Source organism: Pseudorasbora parva, chromosome 10 (genome assembly GCF_024679245.1).
Source record: "Pseudorasbora parva isolate DD20220531a chromosome 10, ASM2467924v1, whole genome shotgun sequence".
Lineage (NCBI taxonomy): Eukaryota > Metazoa > Chordata > Actinopteri > Cypriniformes > Gobionidae > Pseudorasbora > Pseudorasbora parva.
This window is the reverse complement of record NC_090181.1, coordinates 21,998,678-22,021,464: the sequence shown is the minus strand read 5'-3', so window position 1 is coordinate 22,021,464 and position 22,787 is coordinate 21,998,678. Positions and strand designations below refer to the sequence as shown.

The 22,787-nt window shown below is 37.9% G+C and overlaps 1 protein-coding gene across 2 annotated transcripts in view; it reads right to left on the bottom strand.

Moving 5' to 3' along the window:
• Positions 1 to 22,440, bottom strand: part of abch1 (ATP-binding cassette, sub-family H, member 1) — a 34,221-nt gene extending 11,781 nt beyond the window's left edge. The window contains exons 1-10 of one of the 2 annotated variants that reach the window (XM_067455524.1): positions 22,289 to 22,440; positions 13,377 to 13,516; positions 11,907 to 12,066; positions 11,621 to 11,775; positions 9,266 to 9,373; positions 2,285 to 2,378; positions 965 to 1,039; positions 696 to 867; positions 419 to 515; positions 163 to 331 (exon numbers count right to left, since the gene is read on the bottom strand). In XM_067455524.1, the coding sequence (XP_067311625.1) occupies positions 163 to 331; positions 419 to 515; positions 696 to 867; positions 965 to 1,039; positions 2,285 to 2,378; positions 9,266 to 9,373; positions 11,621 to 11,775; positions 11,907 to 12,066; positions 13,377 to 13,516; positions 22,289 to 22,345 (1,227 nt within the window). In that variant the 5' untranslated portion in view covers positions 22,346 to 22,440. Of the gene's footprint in view, positions 1 to 162; positions 332 to 418; positions 516 to 695; positions 868 to 964; positions 1,040 to 2,284; positions 2,379 to 9,265; positions 9,374 to 11,620; positions 11,776 to 11,906; positions 12,067 to 13,376; positions 13,517 to 21,122; positions 21,253 to 22,288 lie in introns of those variants that run through there. The other variant, XM_067455525.1, reaches the window with a different exon arrangement.
• Positions 22,441 to 22,787: the final 347 nt, after the last annotated feature.

Here is a 22,787-nt window from a genome sequence, read left to right as displayed (position 1 = left end):
CTGAAGAAAAGAGGAAGTGAGAGAGCAAGAGTCTGTAAAACGTTTAATGTCCTAAATTTGTGGGGTGGGACGGCGGTGACAGCTTTATTGTGACAGATCTAGTTTTTGAAATTAAAAGCCTTTCAGTGTAAATATTGCATTTGAAAACAAATGAGTGTGTACCTGGTAGACACTCGTGTTGTCAAGGAAGGACAGCAATGTTCTACTGTAGGCACTGGGACTAGTTTCGTTATTGACCACAGCCACGTCAATGCCTTTGGGGTCTCCACCAATACACAGGCACATCAGACAGATCTGAATTACGGGCAACAGGAACTGGAAACAGAGGGACCTGAACACAAAACAGAAGAACATACACATATTACAGATTTGAGTTGAAATTTTTAGATTATCTATTTGATTATTAGGATATCATTACCCTGGCATTCTTCTCATTCGAACCATCGTCTTGATCATCAGCGCCGCAATGTTGCGCCATTTTGGTATGATGTGTCTGGCTCGAACTTTCCAATCAGCTGCGGAGACACAAAAACATTTCAACTGCAAGCATCTGTCGCAATGGTAATCAAAGTTTGCTATTCTAAATATGTAACTAGTGACATGCATATCTTGTACAAAACTGTCTCTCTCTCTTTCAGTTTTAGTTTAGCTTTTGCATATTTCAGAGCAAGTAAACTTCTACCTCTTTGTTGTACCTTTATATTTCGGTATGTCTTCTGGTATGCTCTTTCTCAGTATGGGCTCTCTGCTCTCATCCCTCATACTGTCTGGAGACGGGCTGCTGTCCAGCAGACGGCCCTGCGGACTCTGTTTGGAGCCCATCTGATCAAAGTCCTCACAAAGTTGCAAGAATGCACTCTCTAAAGTCTAATACACACACACACACAAGCACATGTGATAAGTCTGAATTATACAGAGACATAGTGCATGTACATGCATGTGAGGTGTGTGTGCGTGTGCTCACTGCTGCATTGTGTTGCTTCATAACAGTGTCTGGGGGACCTTCAGCTAACAACCGACCATTCCTCATTAAACCCACCTTCAGAGAGAGAAACAGAGAGGTTTTAATACTTAAAAGACAGTCATGCTTCATTCAAGTACAAACTTTGTCTCAGATGATTCACTTACAAATGTACTCAAGGGGAAGTAAAAATAGAAACAATTGAGACTGCTGACTTAAAGCAGGAACACATATATAAATGAATGTGGACAACATAGCTCGGATGATTAGTTCTTGTAAGTATTTGAGATATATTTGAGTTTATACTTAGATCTCCAACTTGGCAAGCCTGAGCAGTTTGTTTAAAATGCCAAAGGAGACACATGTGAGATTATTTTTCCGTGAGAAACTGGAGGCTAAAGCAAAACTAAGACTAGAAGAAATTATTGTGATCTCATTTCCTAGAGGTAGAGAATAAGAAAGACATGGTGCTAAACAGAGAAAAGGTGGGTCATGTTTGTTGTATGAGGAATAGTTCTCATATTTAGGAATTCACATAACTTTTCTGGGTATGTGTTGCTTTAGGACAAGTGAATATGTGAGTGCATTAAATAAGAATAATATGATTGTGTCTTTGGTGTAACTGTGTGTTATTTGCTCATGTGACTAAACAGGATGTAGCATCCGTGACTGATAGTAACACACTATTCCGAACACAACGTACGCATTGACCTCAAGACAAACTGGTAAAACAACACTTAGAATAGAAATTTAATTAAACAACAGAGTCAGGTGACTTAAATCTTCACAGATTTGTCTCCTAGAATGTCTTTTGTCTGATGCCTACCAGTGCTGTTTTTAAAGATATACATAGTAATGTCCCTAATAATTGCTAGAAACAGGTTTTAGGGTAAATAAACATTTGCTAGTTCAAACATAAAAGCTTTCCTGTACTTTCTACCACAATCTATTATGTAATAAGCCACACTACAAAGTACATTTGGCAAATGAGCCACAACTATAATAAGGGATTACAGAAAAAGAATCTGTATAAGTAATACTGACTGCGGTGGTTTTCTTTTTCACACACACACACACACACACACACACACACACACACACACACACACACACACACACACACACACACACACACACACACACACACACACACACACACACACACACACACACACACACACACACACACACAAAATACTAACAACTTTATCATAGCATCATGTGGATTGGGGTGGACTAAGGTCTGAGAATGTCAGTTTCAACTAAGAGTTGAGTGAATTTTGATACAGGTTTGTTGTAGGTTAGTTCAGGATGGTATCTTACCGTATTGGCTTGTCTGGCCTCCTCAATGTAATGTGTTGTAATAATGACGGACACCTGTCCTCCTCTTACAATGTCTACCAGGTGCTGCCATATCCTGCAAAAGTGGAAAGTTTGTTAAAGTGTGGTGCTTTTTTAAAATGGGACTTCTGTCTTTTGTATGAGAATTACATGTTTGCATTTGACAGATGTTTTTATCCAAAGTAAGCTTTCATAAAAAAACTTTTCATCAGTACACACATTTTCTGGCAATCAAACCTATGAATCCACAAAACTAACATGTGATTTGCCATTCCCCGACTCGTTAAGAAATGTTACAACAATGTTATGTTGTATTGATGTATATTAATAGTGAGGGGGATGTCAGAGGATTGTTGACATATTCCATGTTGCAATATGTAGCTTTATTCCTTCAATTAAAAAAAAAAAAAACCCAACCCCAAACTTTTGAGCTATAGAACATATGCAGTAAATCAAGGCTCTTAGCATAGCACACAATGCATAGGTTAGTATCTTACAAAACAAAGCTCCCCAAAATGGTTGCAGGCTTAGACAGGCTTGGCCCATAGTTTGTTGTGTAAGAGGATTTCAGCAGGGTTCAACAGAGTTCCACCGAATATGTGATCTCAGCATAAAAATAACCAATTTATCTTCAAAATGAAATATAAAAATATAGACGATATATTACACTGGACGTCAGCTTTTCTAATCAATAAAACATTCTGAAGTAATACAGCCACTGATATCACATTCAGGAGGCTGTGGTTTAATATATTGAGTTATTATATAATATAGGTTTTTAGTATTTTTCATTAAACACCTGCATCTATGTTCTGCTCAGTAATTGCTGCATCATATTACCATGCAGGTATGTGACACAGTGGCCCTCTTTTTACCCATGAATTACTCAAACTCAAGAATGAATGGGGATTGTCTGAGAACTTGCAGCATAAAGCTTCTTTTCTTGAAAAGTTTATAATAGTAGGGAGGTTAAGTGACTTTTGACTTCAAGTCATGATGCAAAGGTCCCCTTTGGTATGGAAGTACCTTAGGGTAATACAAATAAATTTATCCTAAGACACAAGTGAGATCACACTTTTTATAAGAAATAAACAGGTTTTTTCAAAAATGGCCGCCAATGTGCCAAAAATACTCTAGAGCCCATATCTTTGCTTCTGTTATCGCTATAATGACAAATTTGGTGTCAAAGTATACATTTTTGGGGTCAGGGAATCCAATAAAATTGGTTTCAGGTTTAAAAAAACTAAATATTTCCACATACTATAACAACTGGGGGTAAATTGGCACATTTCACATAAAAATGATGTCATCAGGGTGACTTTTTAATTATATTTTCCTTCAAAAACTTTAATTTTGTATTTAAGCAGTGCAGCTACTTGTGTACATTACATTTGTCCTAAGTAGCATGAGATTTCGACCAGTCAGGAGTAGCCTATAGCAAATCAGTTCCTGCAACAACACATCCCATCTGCACCAGGAGCTGTGACAGCTGTTAAAGGTCAGAGGTGACAGGTTAACACTGAGGTTCGAATGACTTTCTTATTAAATAGAAACATGTTTTTAATGTTAGATCACTAATAACTAGCTAGCTAGTAACTAGTTAGCTTCATTATAACTAGGTTGCTAGTAACTAGTTAGCTTCATCATAACTGTATTAATTTTTATTGAAGCAAGCACATAGCCTACTAGTCCAGGCGTTTTAGGGAAAAAGGGTGAACAAATTGCAACAGAATCAAACTCAACTGATTTTGTATCCTCAATATGTCCTGAGTAAGAAAATAAAAAAATCCCAGAAGAATCCCATTAGGGGAAATTTCTGAAAAAGACCCAAATATGTCCTATTCATACAGTACGCCTATTCATTATTTTTCTCACATGAATAGGGTAAAACGTTTAACCTTTAGATATCGCCATGAAAATTACTGAATTGATTACTTATATCAAGACAAACAAAAAATGTATTACAAGTTTTTTTGTTTGTTAAAATGGACAAACGGTGTATAATCTAATTACAGATGTGCTAATTTGAATAAATACCACAACAGATCTAAACATTGCGTACAGCGTTTTTAAAACATTCAGAGATTCAGTCAGTCATGGAGGGGTCTTGAATCAGCCTGAAGGGGTTAATATTTGCTATAACAACTGCCTCGCTATACATTATCCCTTACTTGAGATTAATGACTTGAATTAAATGGCCTACATGGCTGTGTAATTCCTACAACAATCCATGTATCCATATCTTAAGACAGCTAACAAGTTATTTGATGCTGCTTGTCGTGTTAGCTATCTAATGAAACTATTCTCTAATCCTAAACTTGACATCGTTTCACCAAAAATAGTTTTACAACAGCTCAACACACACCCAGATGTTCCCAATAAATTGTAGTTGATCACCAGGTATGATTTATTAATGAATAATCAAATGTATCTCATCCGAAAGTTGACAGTTGAGTGGACCTTGAATTAATGACTGACTGAATCTCTGAATGTTTTAAAAACGCTGTACCCAATGTTTAGATCTGTTGGGGTATTAATGCAAATTAGCACATCTGTAGACAAGGCAAGGCAGTTTTATTTGTATAGTACATTTCATACACAATGGCAATTCAAAGTGCTTTACATAGAAATTAATTAAAATAGTGATAACATATGCATAAGAAATAAGAATACCATGTGTAAGAATTAAAATAAAAACAAGGACAATTAATATGGTTGTAAAGAGAAATAAAAAAGAATACAATTAAAATATAAAGGTGATAAATAGATCTCTATCTGCCTGATTCTAAATTCTGCTACCCCTGTCTGAGATGGAAGAGATGGAGCAGGTTCACAATGTTTCCTGGACCTTACAAGTCGGTCAAAGACGGGCTCCTGTAGGGGACGTTACCTTTGCCCCGCACGGCCTCCCCTTTCTTGAGTCTACTTCTTTACACTCTCTGCTACCACAAGCAGAAAAAAGCGAAGCACACTGCTCTCCTTTTCCAATCTCTTCCAGTCAGACAGCCCTAACCAAAAGTAATAATCAACAGATGCAGAAGAAATAGAAATATACAGTTGCAAAGAGAATTAAAAAGAATAAAATGATGATATACACTCACCTAAAGGATTATTAGGAGCACCATACTAATACTGTGTTTGACCCCCTTTCGCCTTCAGAACTGCCGTAATTCTCCATGGCATTGATTCAACAAGCTGCTGAAAGCATTCTTTAGAAATGTTGGCCCATATTGATAGGATAGCATCTTGCAGTTGATGGAGATTTGTGGGATACACATCCAGGGCGCGAAGCTCCCGTTCCACCACATCCCAAAGATGCTCTATTGGGTTGAGATCTGGTGACTGTGGCGGCCATTTTAGTACAGTAACGAGTGGTTATTTCAGTCAAAGTTGCTCTTCTATCAGCTTGAATCAGTCGGCCCATTCTCCTCTGACCTCTAGCATCAACAAGGCATTTTTGCCCACAGGACTGCCGCATACTGGATGTTTTTTTTCCCTTTTCACATCATTCTTTGTTAAACCCTAGAAATGGTTGTGTGTGTAAATCCCAGTAACTGAGCAGATTGTGAAATACTCAGACCGGCCCGTCTGGCACCAACACCATGCCACGAAATGGCTTAAATCACCTTTCTTTCCCATTCTGACATTCAGTTTGGAGATCAGGAGATTGTCTTGACCAGGACCACACCCCTAAATGCATTGAAGCAACTGCCATGTGATTGGTTGATTAGAACATTAATGAGAAATTGAACAAGTGTTCCTAATAATCCTTTAGGTGAGTGTATATATAAAATAACAATAACCAAAAATAAGAACAAAGGTAAACTAAAACAGTTATAAAAGAATAAAAAGATGATGCATAGATGAGGTGCGATCAGTCGGACGTACGGTGGCTCAGAGCTCATTCAGTAAATGCACAGCTGAACAGATGTGTTTTCAGTCTGGATTTGAATGTGGCTACTGTTGGAGCACATCTGATCTGTTCAGGAAGCTGGTTCCCACTACTGCTGGCATAATAGCTAAAGGCAGACTCTCCTTGCTTTGAGTGAACTCTTGGTATTTCTAACTGATTGATCCTGCTGATCTGAGTGATCTGTTGGGTTTGTATTTAATCAGCATATCTGCGATGTATTGAGGTCCTAGCTCATTGAGAGATTTATAAACAAGTAATAGTACTTTAAAATCAATTCTAAATGTAACTGGAAGCCAGTGTAAAGACCTGAGGACTGGTGTGATATGGTCATATTTTCTGGTTCTGCTCAGAATTCTGGCAGAAGCGTTCTGTATGATTATATCTATATATTTTGCTGATTTAGTTATTGCTTTGACATGACTACTGAAACTCAGGTCTGACTCCAAAAATCACTCCAAGATTCCTGACTTGATTTTTTGTTATCAGGCCTTTAGCCTCAAGATATGCGTTCACCTTGAGAACTTCATCTTTGTTTCCAAATGTAGTGATTTCAGTTTTGTCTTTGTTTAACTGGAGATAGTTTTGGCACATCCAGTTGCTATCTTCATCAATGCATTTGCACAGTGAGTCAATGGGGCTGTAGTCATTAGGTGACAGTGCTAAGTAGAGCTGGGTATCGTCAGCATAGCTGTGGTAAGGAATTGTTCTTTTTCATTATTTGGCTCAGTGGCAGCACAGGTTGAATAAAAGTGGTGCCAGAATGGACCCTTGTGGGACTCCGCATGTCATGGATGTCCACTCAGACTTATGATCTCCTATACTCACATAATAACCTCTCCCTTCTAAGTATGACCTAAACCATTTGAGGACCATCCCAGAAAGCCCGACCCAGTTTTCCAGCCTGTCTAGAAGTATGTTGTGGTCAACAGTGTCGAATGCAGCACTGAGGTCGAGTAGAACCAGAATTGATGTTTTACCTGTATCAGTATTTAAGCGAATATCATTTATAATCTTTATGAGCGCTGTCTCTGTGCTGTGATGCGGACGGAAACCAGATTAAAAAAAGTCAAAGTATCCGTTTGAGTTTTAAAAATTTGTTCAGCTGACTGAAAACAACTTTTTCAATGATCTTTCCTATGAAGGGGAGATTTGAGATTGGTCTGCTCAATATGGAGGTATCCAGATATCTCTTCTTCAGGGGAGGCTTAACTATTGCAGGTTTAAAGGGAGTTTGGAAAAGTCCCATGAGGGAAGAGTTTATCACTTCTAGGAGATCTGCTTCTAAACAGTTAAACACACATTTGAAAAAAGAAGTGGGGAGTGTGTCAAAGGCGCAGGTTGATTTTTGGTCTGATCTGACTGACCCCAGAGCAACTCAAGGATGTGTTGAAAAGATTATGCACTGTTTGTCCATGTTAACAAACAATTTTAAAAAAATGTTAATACATTTTTTGTTTGTCTTGATATAAGTAATCAATTCAGTAATTTTCATGGCGATATCTAAAGGTTAAACGTTTTACCCTATTCATGTGAGAAAAATAATGAATAGGCGTACTGTATGAATAGGACATATTTGGGTCTTTTTCAGAAATTTCCCCTAATGGGATTCTTCTGGGATTTTTTTATTTTCTTACTCAGGACATATTGAGGATACAAAATCAGTTGAGTTTGATTCTGTTGCAATTTGTTCACCCTTTTTCCCTAAAACGCCTGGACTAGTAGGCTATGTGCTTGCTTCAATAAAAATTAATACAGTTATGATGAAGCTAACTAGTTACTAGCAACCTAGTTATAATGAAGCTAACTAGTTACTAGCTAGCTAGTTATTAGTGATCTAACATTAAAAACATGTTTCTATTTAATAAGAAAGTCATTCGAACCTCAGTGTTAACCTGTCACCTCTGACCTTTAACAGCTGTCACAGCTCCTGGTGCAGATGGGATGTGTTGTTGCAGGAACTGATTTGCTATAGGCTACTCCTGACTGGTCGAAATCTCATGCTACTTAGGACAAATGTAATGTACACAAGTAGCTGCACTGCTTAAATACAAAATTAAAGTTTTTGAAGGAAAATATAATTAAAAAGTCACCCTGATGACATCATTTTTATGTGAAATGTGCATATTTACCCCCAGTTGTTATAGTATGTGGAAATATTTAGTTTTTTTAAACCTGAAACCAATTTTATTGGATTCCCTGACCCCAAAAATGTATACTTTGACACCAAATTTGTCATTATAGTGATAACAGAAGCAAAGATATGGGCTCTAGAGTATTTTTGGCACATTGGCGGCCATTTTTGAAAAAACCTGTTTATTTCTGATAAAAAGTGTGATCTCACTTGTGTCTTAGGATAAATTTATTTGTATGACCCTAAGGTACTTCCATACCAAAGGGGACCTTTGCATCATGACTTGAAGTCAAAGGCCTATTTTTTGGGCTTAACCTCCCTACTATAATGAGTTATAATTGTTGGAATCTTGAGCCTATGGCAAAAGCATGCAAAAGAGTCGACTGGGATTTGTGTGCCATTAATTACTGTGAAAAGGCCTTCATAGTACAAATGCAAGGCAAGCCTTTACGTTTATTTTTGTTGAATAATTATTTAAAAACTGAACAGCAGTGTGGCAAGCAAGGGCGTAAGAGATACAAGACCGATGTTGGGCGCAGTTAGCCCTCATTATCCATCACGCCACCGGCCTTGCCCCGTTCTCACGGTCCCTCTGCCTCGTCCTGCTTGCCACAAAACAGATACTGGGAAATCCTTTCATTTAAGAGGAATGTCAAGAGGAATGGCACATATATATGCAAGCTAAAATGTGAAATGTCTGAGAGAACGAATGAAAGGAGTGGTGCAGGATTACAACCTCAGTGTCATGTTTTTAGAATGCAGTACAAGGTTCATCCACAACACAAACACACAGACGTAAGAAACAGACTAGTAGTGCAAGTAGTACAATGAGTGCACTGGAGAGTTAGTAAATGTGATGGGAAGAGACTGTGGAAGATAAAGATGGATGAATACTGAGATAGAGGTATGTAGTGCATACTTGGCCCGCAGAACAGGGTCCACTCCCACAGTGGGTTCATCCAATATCAGGAGTTGAGGGTTCTGAAGCAAAGCAGCTCCAAGAGAAACACGGCGGCGCTGGCCTCCACTGAACAAAGTGAATAAAAATGGATGTAAGTGATCAGTTATGAACTGTCATCAAAAAACTAAAATAAATCATATCAGTTTTATTTGTAAAACATGCAATGACTGTGCAGAAACCTACTTGTTTACAATGAAAATGAGCTCTAATTTATAGTAAACATTAAAAGGCATTGCATAAGTTAAAAAGTTAAAAAATACAAAAAAGAAATTCTATTCAAGTAAATATTATATATATATATATATATATATATATATATATATATATATATATAGTACAGATAAAAAAGAACAGGTTGCAAAAAATATAAGTAATAATAAAAAGTTTAATATATTAAGTGATAAAGTGTTTTATTCTCATTAATTGATTGAGCGTCCCTAGTTTGCTTTGGAACTTATTTAACTAAAACTGATGTGTGGAGTTGTGGGTGTTTACTCTAAATGCAAAAGCATTGTTTTTATAAACAATTTTAGGCACCTGAAATGCTTCTTATTGCTAATACATTGAGCAGCCAACTACTATTACACTGAAAGGCTGTACATGAACGTTAAATAAATTAAATGATGATTAGCAATTTATGAGGCATCACAACTCACAAGAATGGTAAATGGACTGCATTTATATAGCGCTTTTAACAGACCCTATGGCCATCCAAAGCACTTTACATCTTGCCTCACATTCACCCACTCACTCTCTCATTCATACACCGACGGCGATGTCTGCCATGTAAGGCGCCATCCAGCTCGTCGGGAGCAGTTTGGGGTTAGTTGTCTTGCTCATGGACACCTCAACACTTGGTCAGGTGGAACCGGGGATCAAACCACCAACCTTCCGGTTTGTATACAATCTACATGAACCACTGAGCCACTGCCGCCCAAGACATACTAGAACTCTAGACCTACTGACCTACTAGAACAAGACCTACTAGAACTCCACCATAACTATCTGGACCTGTCAAGGAGGAACTGACTAACAAACTAACTAATGTCATCTTTAAGACCTTTAGGGCAATTGTCTTGATTTTTAGATGGATGAGCCCTGTCTTGTCCCAGCTCATTGCTATGAAAACAAAACCAGACAGACATCATCCAGAGGACAACAGGACACTTGCTGCCTATTTGCACCAAACTAAACGTCTCGTGCTGCACATCCCCCTGCCTTAGTGAAAGACAATCTCCTTTGTGTAGATAGGACTTTGTTTCGTTTTAAAATAATGTTAATAATAGTCAACTTTATTTCCTCCAAACAGGGGACACACAAAGTCACAAAAGGCACTGAGTAATTAAAAAGATAGTTCACCCAAAAATGAAAATTATCCCATAATTTACTCACCCTTAAGCCATCGTAGGTTTCAGACGAATACAATCAGAGTTATATTAACAAATGTCCTGGCTAATCTAAGCTTTATAATGGCAGTAAATGGAAGACCAAAATTTGAAGCCCAAAAAAGTGCATCCATCCATTATAGAAGTACTCCACACAGCTCCGGGAGGTTAATAAAGGCCTTCTGAAGCGAATCGATGGGTTTATAAAAATATTTAAATAAGTAAATATCTAGCTTCCAGCAGACCGCCTTCCGTATTCAACTTACAAAGAAAGTGTAACTGCCTCTCGCAGTTTAAAACGTTTATGCTACATCCAACGTCACCGTCGCGTCGGTTGCAGGTTTTTTTCACAAGTTGAACATGGAAGGTTGTCTGACGGAAGCTAGATATTTTATAGCGTGATAAATATGGATAGTTTTCCTTCAAAAACCCATCTTCATCTGCCAACATTTGTCAGATGTGTATAGATGTCAAGAAATAAGTGTCCTGTATTTCATGATCACCATCTTTTAGATTCATTCAGCTGTAATTGTCCATATAAAACTGTGGTCGCACGACTATTTCACCCTTATAAGACCCCTATAGAAGAAGCGTGAGAACTTTCAGAAGAGAATGGCCAGATACATGGATTTTCCCAAATGTTTTGAATGCATGATGTCATTTGGCAAGCTCTAATGAGAACGTTGCTGCCAGGAGAGTCAACAAAGAAAACTGGGTCACACATGATGCCTCGTTTTGTTTCATCCTCCTCGCTCTCTCAGAAATCTATCATTGTTTTCTCAGCCTCATTACATTTCAAACCCATTCATTCCAAACCAAAAATTATTATTTTCTTTTTTCTGTGAAAATCAAAACTCAAATTTAATGACACAATTTACATTTTAGGTGAGCTCTGGAAAAAAGAGCTCTGTTGCTCAAGTCATTCTACCTGAGATTTCTCACAAGGCTGTTTTTCTGTGGCAGGTCTAAGAAGTCGATGAGGAAATTAATCCTGGCTTCCATGTCTTTAGATGAAAGACCATGAATTCGACCATAAAACCATAGTGTGTTGCTGATAGTGAATTCATTGTACAGAGCTATGTCCTAAAGGCAGATAGAATGAAAAAAAAAAACACAGAGAGAGAACAAAATATGAGACTGAAGAGGATTTACTTGTTTGAATATTAATACCCTAGGTTTTTGTGGGTACACACTAGCCTCTCCTCATCTCTCACCTGTGGCATGTATCCCACCATCCTTCCTGGCACTTCATGTCCTGGAAAAGCTGGTGGTTTCCCCAGCACTGTGATATGACCATGAGAGATCTTTAGAGTTCCTACAATGCATTTCAACAGCGTAGTCTTCCCACAGCCACTTGGCCCCAGCAGGCCATAACTAAAGACAGGGGGAGGAAAACATGTCCAAAGATCCAGTCAATACTCCACAGAACACCTAGTATAATAAATAATTGAAATCCTATAGGTGCCACTGTGTAAGTTAAGTTCTCTATTTTAAATAAATGCTGATCTATTGAACTTTCTATTCAATAAAGAATCCTGAAAAAAATATGTATATTATGGTTGCCACAAAAATACTATACAGTACAGCTGTTTGATCATAATAATGTGTATTGAGCACCAAATTAGCATATTAGAATGATTATTAGAAGATAATGTGATAAATATAAATATATAAAGTATGAAAATGTGTGGTTTAAAATATATTCAAATAGAAAATAGTTAGGCCTATTTCAAATGTAATAATAGTAGCATACTGTAATAGTACTGTAATAATAATTACTGTAATATTATTTCACAATATGACTGTTTTACTATATTTTTGTCAACAACAAAAAAATCTTACAGGCTCCAAACTTTTGACATTTGAAATAAAGTTATAAATAAGCAAGAGAATACAGACTCAAATGCTGAAAAGATATGTGGGTGATTCAGATGAGGGGATTTAGGAATAGGAAGTGAGAAATGTTAAAATTAGACACAGAAATCAAGCTGAGAACAGCTAGATATCTACTAGGTTTTCAGTTACACTCCATCATCAAAACAAGACTAGTTATAATGTAAAAGTGGCTCATACTTTTTTTTCTCCTTTCACTAAAATCTCATTTTGAATCTCGACTGACTAGAATTTAATATATAATTATAATCTTGTTTTGAATGGAAATTCTGAAGGATGCAGTTTTACAAACATAATTTGATCCACTTCTGCTCTGATAGACAGCTGGGATTACAACTAAATGTTTTAGAACAAGGAAATAAAAGGAAACACTATAGCACAATATTTTAAAAACAATGCTCTGATAAAACTTATCAGCACTTCAGTACACTATAAACAGATGATAAAAAGACAGATAGACTAAGTCAGATAAGGTGATGCAAGATCAGAGAATGTTGATATATAAACCAAACAAAATAAACTTTTTTTTTTTTTTGCAACATCAAATTCACAGATCAAAGGTTTTAGATTCTCCAGCCCATCAGTCTGGAGTATTTTATAGTTTTGTTATAACACTATTCCAGAGTGCCCAAGGGAAGAGGCGGGGGAGACATAGAAATGTATGTACATGACATGTCACATCATGTCAGCATTTAGGCATGTTTTCCTGCTTAGTGAACATGCAAGATTGGTGTAACCTTACTTTACTTTTGTAAACCTTCACATTTAGAAAGCGAAAATGCTGGACTCACATTTGGCCCTGAGGTACTGACAGGTTGAGATTGTTAAGGACTTTAAGTTTCCCATATGAGCGACACACATCACGACAGTGGATTGCAGAGCTGCAACTCCCGGCCTCCAAGTCAGTCTTCATATTACCGCTCTCCAAACTCTATATAAAGAGAATGAAATCAGGTCAAAATAAATATTTTGACAAAACAAAACAGCTTTTTTTAAAGAAGCAAAAATTAAGCAGGAGATATTCACAATTAGCTACAAATACAGAATTGACCAAAGTGTAAATTAAATCATTGTTGTCTATAACAGATTCTCTCTCTCTCTCTCTCTCTCTCTCTCTCTCTCTCTCGATATACCAGTGTACTATATACTGGTATATTGACACTGGTATACTGATCTGCTGTAATGGATGGAACCTGTACATACTTACCGCTATCCTAAAAATTTGCATTTAAGTGTTGTGGATTCACTCATTCTGAAGTCCTTCAATTATTCTGTGAAAAGGAGAATACCTGCCTGCTTGTGCTCCTCTGTGTTTTTTCAGTTAAGTCGGCAATAAAGCTCCCGCAACTGGGTTCTAACAATCTCCTAAATTTGGTGTGTTACAGATAGACCAGTCCTTCAACATGAACCCAGAGGGATTTATTTATGAAGCAGTTCTGTGCTCCATCTTCCAGAACAGCTCCAGAGTTCATAACACTGCAATCTAACTACCTGTGATAATCAACTGATGGATTTGTTTTGGACCCACACTTCACCTCGTGAATACCAGATGGGGATTCTAGGATAGCGTTACCTGGACATGGTGCTGGGTATGAGTGGATTTTCCTTAACCATTGGTTATGTGACAACAATTCCTGTCCGGGAGCAGCATAACCTCCTCCATGCTCCCAATTCAGATCTTCGCTTCCAGAATCACCAGTTTAATTATTCTCCTGTCATTCTTTTAGACTGCAGTGAGCCCATCCCAAGCTCCTTTGTTTCTGCCCATCCTGAGTCGACCATAGACTTAATTCTTGTAAAGGAACCGCCAGAGCCTCTAGCCATCATGGCCATCCCATCAGAGCCTCCAGCCCATAGTTACGTAGATGCCACATTCAACCGTTCCAGACATGTCGGCATGCCGTCACTTACAATTAGAATCAATGATGTCACAACATTGCGAAGGTTCTGGTTGTGAAACCGCCAAGATTTTATACGTGTTAACTTAATATTACATGTTTTTACTATTGTACTTCTAATGTTTTTACTTTTACTGTGGTACATTTTTAATGTCATGTCAGCTGATGCTTTCACCTTGTTGTATTGTGTTAGTTTAGCAAAATCAAGCAAGTTACCACCTTCAGATGTCCTCGCCAGCCCAAAAGTCCTCTCCCAAGCCCACACCAGAACCTGCTTCAGCCCCCAAGCACAGTTCAGTGTCAGCTCTAGCCCGAGAACAGTCCAGAGTCCTCTCTTAAGCTTGTTCCAGAACCTGCTTCAGCCCCCAAGCACAGTTCAGTGTCAGCTCCAGCCCGAGAACAGTCCAGAGTCCTCTCTTAAGCTTGTTCCAGAACCTGCTTCAGCCCCTGAGCACAGTCCAGTGCCACCTCCAGCCCCTGAAAACAGTCCAGAGTCCTCACCAAAGTCCTTTTCTAAAGCCGCTCTAGAACCTGCTCCAGCCCCTGAGCACAAACCAGTGTTGGCTCCGGCCTCAGAGCTCAGCCAAGAGACTGCTCCGACCCCGGAGCTCAGCCAGGAACCATCAAGTCATGTTTTTACAGGGCTAACATACTAAGCCAAGTGGTCCCAGCACCCCCAAGACCTGAGGCCTGTTGCATGAAGCTAGTTGAACAAAGTCTGAATTAGAGTTGACATCCATAAAAATCCAGCCTAGTTTAGATCAGGTTCAACAGGCTTAGTATAAATAAATCTCTGTCAACTCAGGTTTCATCCAGAGTTTGTGATTAACTCTGAAGCGCATCATCCACCTGAATGTGTGACACCTGCGGCAAACAGCCATGAGTAAGCCATCAGGTAAGTAACACACAGAAATGATTTTGCTATGACATAAGTATCTAACTAACTATTAATAAAAAGAATCAATATTGATACAAATTATTTGGACATTAAAGCATGTAAATTAGTTTGATATGAAATTGAATGAAATTAACTAACCTTAGCAGTAAATGAGATTCTCTCTCTCTCTCTCTCTCTCTCTCTCTCTCTCTCTCTCTCTCTCTCTCTATATATATATATATATATATATATATATAGAGTTAATGAGAGTTAATGGTTGCTGATAAGTGCCTCTGTTGTCTGTGAGGATGTGTCGTCACGGTAACTCTACTCTCTTAACTGCCACCCAAAATTTGGGAAATGCAGCTGAACTGTTCAGTACAAACTCATTATAATACATTAAAGTAATATAAATTAAACTTAAATAGAAATAGACATTTACATATAAAAATAAATAAATATACAAATAATTAAATATGTATTCATATAATAAATAATTAGCAGTAAAAAATGGGCAATTTTGTCTCAAAAAATATTTCAGCAAAAGATACAGGGGGAGTGGCTTTATTGCATCAGATACATGTCACTTGACTTACAGCTGATTGGTCCAGTTTTGGTTTGCAATCTCTAACCCAGAATAAAAACTGCTCCGGAGCAGGTCAGCCATGTAGCATAATTTATCATGGCGATGAAACCAATCCACCTGCTTGATCTCGAAATAGCAGAGTTTGCGCAAATTAATCTCAAACTTACCTGTTACTATTCTCTTTTATGGTTTGAATTATTCTACTCTTATATATAATTAGACAATAAAAAAAATTATAAAGCTAATTTATTTAACAAAAATGGTTGACACACACACAAGTACAACCCCACTTTCCTATAAATGTAATTCGTAAGAATATGACTAATACTGATGAATAAAGAATATAAAGTAGGACTATAAAATATCAGTCCCAAAATAGTGGTATGAGCCAGCCCTCACAGTCATTTAAAAATATACAAAAACACAAAGTGAAAATAAAGTTATGGTTATAGAAACAACAGTTACCATGCCATGATATTATTGGTAATTTCATGACTTACTAATTAACAACATATCTATGACATTGGATGCTCATAGTTTTTTGCGCTTTATTTATAATGAAGTGTAACCAAAGTCCCTTTATGGCTGACAAGACAGGAAAGTTAATTTTTCTGAGGTGAGAGACTTTTGTAAGAAGTTCCGAAAATAACATGACAACATCTGATTGCAGAATCAGGAATCAATACATTTTTTTCAGACACGCTTTACTTAAACCAAAGACTATACTGTATATAAAGATGGTTCGTCCTATTACTTATGGATGGGAGAAACTGCAACGCAATTTTTTGAAATACACTCACCAAAAGGATTATCAGGAACACCATACTAATGCAGTGTTTGACCCTCTTTCGCCTTCAGATCTGCCTTAATTCTATGTGGCATTGATTCAACAAGGTGCTGAATGCATTCTTTTGAAATGTTGGCCCATATTGATAGGATAGCATCTTGCAGTTGATGGAGATTCATGGGATGCACTTCCAGGGCACGAAGCACATCCAGGGCAAGAAACCACATCCCAAAGATGCTCTATTGTGTTGAGATCTGGTGACTGTGGGGGCCATTTTAGTACAGTGAACTCATTGTCATGTTCAAGAAACCAATTTGAGCTTTGTGACATGGTGCATTATCCTCCTGGATGTAGCCATTAGAGGATGGGTACATCATGGCCATAAAGGGATGGATATGGTCAGAAACAATGCTCAGGTAGGCTGTGGCATTTAAACGATGCCCAGTTGGCACTAAGGGACTAAAGTGTGCCAAGAAAATCCCCCACACCATTACACCACCAGCAGCCTGCACAGTGGTAACAAGGCATGATGGATCCATGCTCTCATTCTGTTTACGCCAAATTCTGACTCTACCATCTGAATGTCGCAACAGAAATCGAGACTCATCACACCAGGCAACATTTTTCCAGTCTTTAACTGTCCAATTTTGGTGAGCTTGTGTAAATTGTAGCCTCTTATTCCTATTTGTAGTGGAGATGAGTGGTACCCGGTAGGGTCTTCTGCTGTTGTAGCCCATCCGCCTCAAGGTTGTGCGCAGGGTCGGCTCTAGCTCTTTGGTTGCCCTAGGCGAGATTGAGTTTTGCGCCCTCCTCCCCCAACCCCCTCACTTTTATCGTCTCTAATTCAGCACGTCTGTTTAATTAGGCCTACCCCTAACCGAGAAGCACACACGTTAGACGCTTTATTTCCACTTTTCTAATATTTTCTCACTTTTTATTGAAAATAAATGCCGATCTGATATGTGATGGGAAAAGGGAATAGAGTGAGTGTGGCAAAAGGCGGATTCGAACCTCTGATCGATTTGTGTCAATGACATGCGTCTTACCCCTACACTACAGCCACTGAAGAGAATTTGGCAATTTCCGTAATTTTGTCTGACTCAATCAATCTTTAATAAACCACAGCATATTTGTGTTTAATGTAAATAATATGGCATCTATCGTTACTCCAGTAAAAAAAAAAAAAAAACCTGAGACACCCCACTTTTTATTTGCTTCCGATGCCCATGTAGAGAGCATTTGCACTTTTCATAACTAGCATGCATACGTTATCCATATTTATAATGAACTGGACTTTTGATATTTAAATGACATCCATGTAGGTTATTGTAGATTATTGTCAATGAAGTTATGTTTGCAATACGTAGTAATACGTAACGTTAGAAAACTAGCAAGTGATAGCTAGTGACAATATTAATAATATTAATACAATTAATATTATTTGACAATATTGATAATACTAAGTAAATTTATTTAGTTTGACAACTTATTGGCTGAGATAAGAAGACTAACATCTATACTGGGCTTTCTTTCGATTTTCTTCCTTTCTCTTTTTCCGTCCCTGCGCATCTGCAGGTTTAGACTATGGTTTAGACACCTCATTTTTGATGAACGCTCAAGATGAGCACTTGCCTGACCTAACGCCTGCCCTGAACCAATAATCAATAATCACCATCAATTCAATCTAATAATCAGGCTGATAAGTAATTAAACGTGTGGCTGATTAAACGTGTGGCCCTATGATGATCATGTTTAATAAACATTATGTTGTATTTCGCTTGTTCCGATTCTATGCTTAATGGGAAGTAATGGGCACTAGAGCGCGCTCGGGCCCCTAACACAATTGTCGCCCTAGGCAACCGCCTAGCTCGCCTATAGCAAACGCCGGCCCTGGTTGTGCGTGTTGTGGCTTCACAAATGCTTCGCTGCATACCTCGGTTGTAATGAGTGGTTATTTCAGTCAAAGTTGCTCTTCTATCAGCTTGAATCAGTCAGCCCATTCTCCTCTGACCTCTAGCATCGACAAGACAGAACTGCTGCATACTAGATGTTTTTACCTTTCCACACCATTCTTTGTAAACCCTAGAAATGGTTGTGCGTGAAAATTCCAGTAACTGAGAAGATTGTGAAATACTCATACCGGCCCATCTGGCACCAACAACCATGCCACGCTCAAAATTGCTTAAATCACCTTTCTTTCCCATTCTGACATTTAGTTTGGAGTTCAGGAGATTGTCTTGACCAGGACCACACCCCTAAATGCACTGAATCACCCCCCCCCCCCCCCCCAAAAGAGGGACATACCTGTAAATTCTTAAAAGCTTTGCCTTTCATGTTTTAACACTCGATGACACCGTGTCGAATGTGAAGAGGGGGATTGCCATGTTAATCTTGGACTAAATCGGCCACCGTAGGAGTTAAAACGAAATCAGAATTGAGAGGAACAGAAACTATTATTCACTGGATGGTCATATACCTTTACACTGCTAGATGGGGGAAAATATCACACAGTGTAGCTTTAAAAGAATTTCAAGACAGAAGAGTCAACTGCTTCTACACACATCTTTCAAAAACAGGCTACGTTCACAATGTCAATTTTTGGGATTGACAACCGCATTTACTCACAGGTGTTAGTCTAAAAATGTCCCTTTTACACATCAACTTACAGTAGCGTCTCGAATACTGTCTGTATGAGCGTACAACGAGAGTCAAGCCTGTATTCTGTTACCAGTAACCATTACTAAAATGGCCAAAGTAATATCAAAGATGGCGACATCCATAAAACTGAAAAGTCACTTTTGACATGACGAGTCCAATTGAGGTGCGAGTTTATCCGTCATTTTCTTGTACTCGAAAGAAACTGCAAATTGTCTTATGCTGGAAAATATTAAATCTAAGATGGATAAAGGAGGCGTAGTTGGTGCTGTGTTTTTGGATTTTAAGAAAGCTTTTGAAACTGTAAAAAATCCAGTTTTATATACCGAAAATTGACAGTGTGAACGTAGCCTTTGACTATAACAATGTCATGCACTGCATGACTTATATTGTAAACACAAAGCAAAATATGACGCCTCATCATTTCTGATCCTTATATTGGTTTCTTAGCAACAGCTCTGATTCTGTAACTTAGTAGGCTCTATGCCCTTTCCCGATGGAGCTAACTGGGTCATCAACATTGTAATCTGTAATCTCTCCAGATCCTGATTCTTTCACAGAATTGCTCACTCTCACTCAATCTCTGTACACTTAATCCCACATTTTTAAATCACAAAACACAGAAAATACTATCTAAATCTCTTATCTTTGCATTAAGACTGTCCTGAAGAAAGGTAGACTAATGACTTTAATCAGATTAATTTGATCAATAATCAATGTTAATTGGTGTTTTATTATTATTATTATTATTATTATTATTATTATTATTTTATATAATTTATTATTTTTTAATTCGAATTTAAAAAAGTTTTGGAGGTGTAACTGTCTGAAGATTATAAAAACAAAAAGTCTCATTCAGGGATGCGTTTCCCAAAACCAGTTTCTAACTAGCAACTTTGTTGGTTGCAATGCAATTTCCCATTGCCAAGCAACTAAATTGCTAATAGGTTAGCAACTGGTTTTGGGAAACGCACCCCAGGCTGACATATCAGTGCGACAAGACCAAAACGTAGAAAACTTATGCTAATTATTTTTAATAGAATTTTTTTTAAATATATACATTGTTATACACTCATAGGTAAGCGCAAAATATTTGGTAATTTTTTTGAGTCAATAAATAAATATTTGTGAAACATAATCTTTCTTTTTAAATAAAATGTAAATAAACACGGAGATTAATTTTTCGAGAATATGTAGGCTATTTGAAGTATTTATTTTCGGACATCTTTATTTGTCATCGACTATGTGTTTAGTTTAAACTGCTCTCAGAAAATGTGATGATGTAAAAAGACAACTGTCTAGGAACCGTTCGAATGGAGACAACGTGGAAATCAGCTGACAATTTTGGAACAAGAGCAACTTTGAGCAGCTGAACTGGTTGGTATTTAATATCTTCAGTGTTTTTGAGGAAGCGCCAATCTCAGTCACAGCACCTGGCTGGAGCAGTAGGCCTACTTCTTTTAAACAAACTTTACAACAACTCGCCTTTTTATATTCAACCGGTGATATAAAATGTTGGGTTTTTTGTTGTTGTTGTTGTTGTTGTTTTGTTAATTTATATTTAAAGACAAATGACAGAATTACAAAGATTACAGAGCATTATTTACCGTAACATCAAATTAGCTTTTATGCAAATTCCAATGAATGGCGGAGCCTACTCTGGAATGTACAATCTACAAAAAAGAAAAGAAAAAAAAAGTAGAAAGGAAAAGTAGAAAGAAAAAGATTTTATACCAAGGCGGGTTTTACAATCCGTCGCTTAAATGAACAGTCCAGCTGTCCGGTCGGGAAACACGGTATTTTCTGCTGCAGCTTTATTTCATGACAGGTGCAGCGATGCGCAGCGTTTGTAACCGCCGGTGGCCCCAGGATGACAGAATCTGCTCGTGATATTTTTTGTCTCCTCCACCAGTTGAGTACTGACAAGCCCAGCCTCCTGAGCAGCAACCCTCGTCTTACTAAACCAATCAGCTTCCGAGAAGCTACACAAAAGTCTGTGATTTGACAGTCGAGAAGTCGTTCAAAAAGCGACAAACAGTGGTACAGCAAAGGGCAGGAGCTGTCGAAATACCGGCGGGGGAAATAACGCTGGTTGCATGCTGTATTTCTGCAGCCTTATGCAGCAAACATCTTAATGTAAGAAGTCAATTCGTGTTAACTTACAATTACAACTGAGGGTTAGAGTTATTAATTTACGCGGTTTGTTGCTGCTTCTTAGTGATGGAGAGTCCGATTCGGTCACGCGAGTCGGTTCTTTTGAACTGTTTGTTTTAAAGAACTGGTTCAAAACCCGATTCACAATGTATTTTACGTCCTGACGCAACGACTCCATCGCGTGGCATATTTACACGTTTTAAAAACCATGGTTAAAACGTCCCAAAGAAGTTTAAGAGGCACACATAGCCGTTTATTACATTTTATGAAGGCGGCTGCTTGTTTTAGTTTCTGTCCCGGATTAATTTGTTGCAGCATAGCGTTAAACATTAATTTACCTAAATATAATTTGCATGTACAATAAAGCAATGTTCCTTGTCATTTTTACTTTCATTTTCTTTTGTTGAACTGATTCAGTCGATTCAATCAAAAGATCCGACTCAAAAGCACGATTCGCTCGGACATTTGTAGTTAATTTCCGCTTCTGCGTCATGGGGAGACACTGCAGTAGCAGACCAATCTGTCTTTTGCGCTTCACATTGCATCTATAAAACAACCTTACAAACACAAATGAACGCCGGAAAATCAGTTTATGACTGCTCTAGGATTCGAGTCTCAAAAAGAGACCATCATCCGATAGCACACTCATTACATCGTCTGCAAATTGACAGATGTGTCTCTCGTATGATGTGCAGGCTCTGTTCGTGTAAAATGTACGCATACAAATTAGGAAAAACATAACTCACTCTTTGCTGCATCTCTGTGCTGTCGTTAAGCGCTTCCTCGGTTCCATTAACGGACATAATCACCGGGCCGGGGATCGAGATGCAGCCGGTGATGAGCAGCTCACGGTTTAGTCCGCGCTGACGAACGGGTTAACTCATTCTGCTCCAGATCAGAGTAACCGCAATCTGAAGACGCTTGTGGGTCATGTTTAAATAACATTCAGAATTCAAAAAGCATTCTGATCACCTGTGTATCATTTCTCCAGTAGAGTCTCTCATTTCAAAGGCTGCAATTAGTATATCTGTGCAACAATCTAGGATTCCCTATGGGAAAGAAAGTCACTCCTGAGTATGTTTGTTATTTGCACAACATAAAGAATAATGGAAGGGCGTAGAAAAAGCAGAGCCATATGGGACAGAGAAAAAAAATAGATATTTAACATATTTAAAAAGATAGAGAAATAAACTGATAAAGTAGCACTAATGTTTAGCCTACAAACAGGAGAAAAGTAGAGAAAAT